Source organism: Lissotriton helveticus, chromosome 6, assembly GCF_964261635.1.
Source record: "Lissotriton helveticus chromosome 6, aLisHel1.1, whole genome shotgun sequence".
Classification (NCBI taxonomy): domain Eukaryota; kingdom Metazoa; phylum Chordata; class Amphibia; order Caudata; family Salamandridae; genus Lissotriton; species Lissotriton helveticus.
In genome coordinates this window covers 1,779,168,530-1,779,174,166 of record NC_136067.1, presented here as the reverse complement: position 1 = coordinate 1,779,174,166, position 5,637 = coordinate 1,779,168,530, and the positions used below count along the sequence as shown (strand labels likewise).

The following is a 5,637-nucleotide window of genomic DNA, read 5'->3' as shown; positions in this document are numbered from 1 at the left end:
GTGGCAACATTGGCCCCTAAATGGAAGGTTCCTAGCCGGTACTATTTTGCCAGGGTTGCTGTTCCAGCACTACACAAAGAGGTGCTTGAGTTGGTGGGGGCAGCTTTGCAGAAGAGTGCTGTTCACACTATACACCTGACAACAGACATGTGGACCAGTTGCGCAGCCACTGATTACATGTGCATCTGGGTCTCTTTTTCAGGGGTTATTAAACAGATAAATGCAGGTGGTGACTTGGTCGAGATTTTTAAGGGTGCTCGTAAACATGCAACATTAGCCATGTTTGGCATGGAGAAAAGTCATACTGCAGTCAACATTTTGGCTGACTTTAACAAAAAGGTCTTGCAATGGCTGCGCCCAAGAAATTGCAAGGTTGGTTATGTTTCTACAGATAATGGCAGGAATGTAGTTAAGGCCATGGAGGACGGTTTCTATTTCAGAGTGCCGTGTTTGGCGCACTGTATCAACCTTGTTGTGCAAAATTTTTTGAAAAAAGAACTTGCAGTCGACAAAACACTGACCATCTGCAGAAGAATATGCACACATTTCAACCATTCTTTTAAGGCCCGGAAGGAGCTGAGGCGCAAGCAAAATGAACGTAGAATGCCAGTGAAAGCACTTATCCAGGAGGTGGCAACACATTGGAACTCAACCTTCTACATGCTTGAGCGTCTGCATGAGCTGTTTCCAGTAGTCAATGAGTATTTCTACAACCTGGGTGGTGATACGACAGGAATGATACTAGCGGTGGAGCAATGGCAGCTAGTTAAAAGCCTGACAGACATGCTTCGGCCTTTTGAGGTCTTCACGCGTGACGTGAGCAGGGAGGACTGTTCTTTGAGCAAAGCTATCCCACTGTTGCTGAAGCTCGAGCACCAAGTCAAGGTGGTGTCTTCACAATTAAAGGACGTTGGAAAGAACGAAGCACATGAGTTGGCGCAGAGATTATTACAACGCCTAGTTAGCAATGAACGGCTTGTAAATATCAAGAAACAACAGCACTACATTTGTGCTACTATTCTGGATCTACGTTACAAAAAGCCATTGTTTGGCAAAGTAATAATTCCTTTTGAAACATCGGATGTTACAGAGTACAAAGGTTGGCTAGCTCAGTCAGCCATTCGTTTTGAAATAGAACGGAAGGAAACTGTAGGAGAAGACAGTACTACTAGTGAATCAGCAGGCGATCAGGCGTCCCAAAAAAGCACTTCACCATCTGTGCCTGTGGCAGAAGTGAGTGATTTTTCCTCTGAGCCGTTAACCACACCAGCAACCGTATCATCTCCACCAGGCGCATGCGATATGTCTGAAGCGAGTTGGCTAACTCAGCTAGGGTTTCCTGGTCCTAGAAAGGACACAGAAGTGCAAAGTACAGGAATCCGGGAGGACATTCTTTCAATGGTGCAGGCCTATCTGGATGACTCAACAGAGGTCAATATTACTGAGGACCCATTGGCGTATTGGCATGGGAAAAGAAAAATATGGCGAGAGCTCACCAACCTGGCTATCAATTACTTGTCTTGCCCACTCGCAAGCGTGTCTTCAGAACGTGTTTTTAGTTCTGCTGGTGGCATTGTGACTTCCAAAAGGTCCCGCCTCTTGCCCGCAAATGTGGAGCGGCTCACCTTGATAAAGATGAACCAGCACTTCATACCACCAGATTACAGAGTACGAGAATGCACGCAGGAAGAAGAGGACACCGCCCTACCCGAGGAAAGTTCTCCTCAGTTACCAGAAGTAACCCCGACTGATGAGTTAGCAGAGTATGAGGACGAGTTCTGCTTCCCTGACAGCGAGTTCTGAAAATGACTCAATCATTCATTAATTGTAAATAGTCCTCCTTATTCACTTTTATTCCTGTGTGTCTGCCTTTCTTTAGCAAGTGCTTCATCACATTCCCAACAAAACTGTAATCAACCAATAAAACAACAAGCCCATCAACAGAACTATCTTGATTTTGATGCCGCAGCATTCCTCAGGTTCACAACAGTTAGTTGACAAGAACTCAGTCCTGGTCGTCTATCCTGAGTCCTCCTCCTCCAGACTCACCCTATCCATTACCCATAATGCTGATGCCTGGATTCTGCACAATGAAGAAATGAAGGAGCCAGCCCTCAAACACAAATTACAGGTAAGATAAGCTTTTGGATGGGAGGTAGTATAATGGAGTATTCGGAGAGGCGAGAGAGTGACAGTGGTACTAGCAGCAAAGTCCTAGGGCTCTTGAATTAACAAAGTCTGTGACAGGCATTTACTTAGGAAAACATTTGGCCTATTGCACGTGAACGTGTAGGCGTTATATTGCTCGCTTGCCTGTCTCAGGGGTGCTGTCTCTGGGGCTTCTAGGTTTTAGGGTTGTGTCAGCACCGCTACCACATTTCTAATGTTGATTGTTTTTGTTTTGCAGAAAATCCACGCCGGGAAACTCCAGTTGTGGCCCTGCTGCAGAACGCGTTAGGACTCTGTGAATTCCAGGTGGAGCCAGCCCTCAAACACAAATTACAGGTAAGATAAGCTTTTGGATGGGAGGTAGTATAATGGAGTATTCGGAGAGGCGAGAGAGTGACAGTGGTACTAGCAGCAAAGTCCTAGGGCTCTTGAATTAACAAACTCTGTGACAGGCATTTACTTAGGAAAACATTTGGCCTATTGCACGTGAACGTGTAGGCGTTATATTGCTCGCTTGCCTGTCTCAGGGGTGCTGTCTCTGGGGCTTCTAGGTTTTAGGGTTGTGTCAGCACCGCTACCACATTTCTAATGTTGATTGTTTTTGTTTTGCAGAAAATCCACGCCGGGAAACTCCAGTTGTGGCCCTGCTGCAGAACGCGTTAGGACTCTGTGAATTCCAGGTGGAGCCAGCCCTCAAACACAAATTACAGGTAAGATAAGCTTTTGGATGGGAGGTAGTATAATGGAGTATTCGGAGAGGCGAGAGAGTGACAGTGGTACTAGCAGCAAAGTCCTAGGGCTCTTGAATTAACAAAGTCTGTGACAGGCATTTACTTAGGAAAACATTTGGCCTATTGCACGTGAACCAACACGATGACAGTGTTCAGTTAAATGAAATTACTGCAAAACCACCACCCACCCAGCTCAAAAGTAGTAAAAAAACAGGTATGCTCAGATAAAGTTTGAAAAAGTATAATTATATCCCTAACAAAATAATCTCCCGCAAGACCCTCCCTAACCCCAACAAATAGTCCTCAAAAGTCCCCAAAAAACCCAACTCCCAATTCCCACCCCCCAAAAGTCTCAAAAAAAGGGGCAAGGGACACTCTAGGGATGCAAGCTGGTAAGTTTGGCCTCCAGGGCATCATGCTTTAGGGCCAGGGCATCATATTTTTCTTGGAGGATGGCTTGCTCTAGGCGGAGGCCCTCCACCACATTTTGAAATTTGTGCCATTTCTGGACCTCCGCCTCTAGGTCTGACACTCTGCGGAGTGCACGGCGCAAGCGACCTTTAACAGTGCTGCGAGGTGCAGCTTTTGCTGCTCGGCGGTGGCGTCTTCCGGCACGGCTCCGGTTCGCTGGAGCACTGTGCTTACCGGCAGAACGTGGGGTAACAGAGGAGGATGTAGACGATGTTAAGTTGGATGCACTGGAGTGCGTGTCATCCCCCTCGAGTTCCACCAGTCGCCGATATTCCGCAACAGTTGCTTCCAGCCTCCGTTGCCGGGCCAGTACAGCCAGCATACTCCTCGTTGGTTTGGAGGTTTTAGTATTGCCAACTATATGAAGAAAGAAAGACATAATCTGTAAGCAATGCTCTTTAGGAATATGATTAACACAAAATGATTCAGCAGGAAGTTGTGTCACAGTACAACTAGCAACTAGCCAGGGCAGTACAAAACTATTCAGGCCAGTATCATGGGCGTCCGCAGGGAGGGGCGCTTGAATCACCATTTCCCTTCCCACAACTCTCTTGTATCCTTGGTTTGGTGCTCTTTCATATGAAAGAGATGTGGCAGAAGTGAGTGATTTTTCCTCTGAGCCGTTAACCACACCAGCAACCGTATCATCTGCACCAGGCCCAGGCGATATGTCTGTTTCCCTCCCTCTCTCTCTCTCTCTCTCTCTCTCTCTCTCTCTCTCTGTCTCCCTCTTTCTGTCTCCCTTTGTCTCCCTCTACCTCGCTGTCTCTCTCTCTCTGTCTCCCTCCCTCACCCTCCCTCTGGCTCCCTCCCTCTCTCTCTCTCTCTCCTTCTGTCTTCCTCTCTCTCTGTCTCTGCCTCTATCTGTCTTTCGGTCCCAGCCTGCTGTAATTACCATATTGTAATTTGTCACTGGGCCACCACTGGATACACATCATATCCTATCTAAGAGTCAGATAGTACCATGATCCAGCTTACCTGTACTCGCCACCGCCACTGTCTCCTTCCTCACAGTCTGTACTTCTTCTTGGTCCGACTCCTCTAGCGCCGCCTCCTCCCCAGATTGACCCTCGGACTCCGAGTCAATGATGACCACATCCGAGCTGGCCCCGCCACCAGATGTTCCACCTACAAAGTAGATTTAAGAATGTTAGATTACACCACTCCACTAGTATTTGGTCTATGAATGAAAAAATGTGAAAACAACTGAAAAAGTAATTGACTGTCTACTCTAGTCTAAAGTAAATGTCCCTCCTTCCAGGGAAAGCTGTTGTCTTGCTTAATTTTTTTGTCACAATTGTTGAATGCTTGCTTAATTTTAACACACATTATTTTTCTCTGAACAGACAGAAACTGGACTTCTAAGGACAAGAGGAACATCAACTTGAAACCAGGTGAAAGCTCGGCTCGACCACAAGAAATTTCTACCAATCCAGTACTCATCAACTCTGCACCAAGCACTTTTCCATTTCCAACTAACTTTATTTTAATATATGTGTTTACTTAAACTTTTAATAAAGCTTTTAAACTTGAATTGACTCTGTAGTTTTTCCTCCAGAGAGTCCAGACTAGAGTGACTGAGCGAAAAGTTTTGCAATTTTTGGAAGGAGGAATCTGTGCTGCTGACACTACCAGGTTTATTTATACAGTGTGCCAAACACGCCACTCTGAAATATTATTACTCTGGTCTTTGGTGTCCATAGTTCGGTTTGTGGAGAAGTGTCCCTGCAACAGTAGTATTATGGATTTTGCTCCTATCTAAACACTATTTCGAAACAATTAAATTAGGAATGCTTGGACAACAATAGGTCCTCTATATTTAAATGAAAACTTACTGGGGCCAGCAAAGGAGCACTCGCCGCCCTGGCCTGCATCCTCCTCCTTTGGAGCCACTGCTGCATCCTCCTTTTCCGCCCGCTTGCCCCTGGGCGGACCTGACGTACAACATGAAAGAAATAACAGAAAACATTGATGATTGCTGCTTGCCGATGTCCTTGTCAACCAAATCAAACATTTAGAAAGAACAAGAACCTACTATTTCAGCCAAAAAGAGGGCTACAATGGAAGGACTGCACCTGAGCCTCTACTCTAGGGGCAGATTTACAAGCCCCTTGCAGCTCTTCTGCTCCATTCTTGCGTCAATTTTGTGACGCAGCGCCACAAGAGAGGCGCCATGGTCTGGCGTATATTAACAACGTGACGCATATGGGAGATGCATCCCATTCTAAAACCCTGCGCCATTAGGGAGCATTCCATCACAAGGGAT

General features: G+C 46.3%; 1 protein-coding gene across 1 annotated transcript; it reads left to right on the top strand.

Moving 5' to 3' along the window:
* Positions 1–653: 653 nt before the first annotated feature.
* On the top strand, positions 654–2,475 carry LOC144761896 (zinc finger BED domain-containing protein 6-like). Its single transcript, XM_078647101.1, has 2 exons — positions 654–2,131; positions 2,408–2,475. The coding sequence occupies exon 1, from the start codon at positions 661–663 to the stop codon at positions 1,801–1,803; it is 1,143 nt and encodes a 380-aa protein (XP_078503227.1). The 5' UTR covers positions 654–660; the 3' UTR covers positions 1,804–2,131; positions 2,408–2,475.
* The last annotated feature ends 3,162 nt before the right edge of the window (positions 2,476–5,637 follow it).

What these genes read in the sequence shown, in the direction of transcription:
- LOC144761896 (XM_078647101.1), top strand. Translation starts at nt 661, where the DNA reads ATGCTTGAGCGTCTGCATGAGCTGTTTCCAGTAGTCAATGAGTATTTC.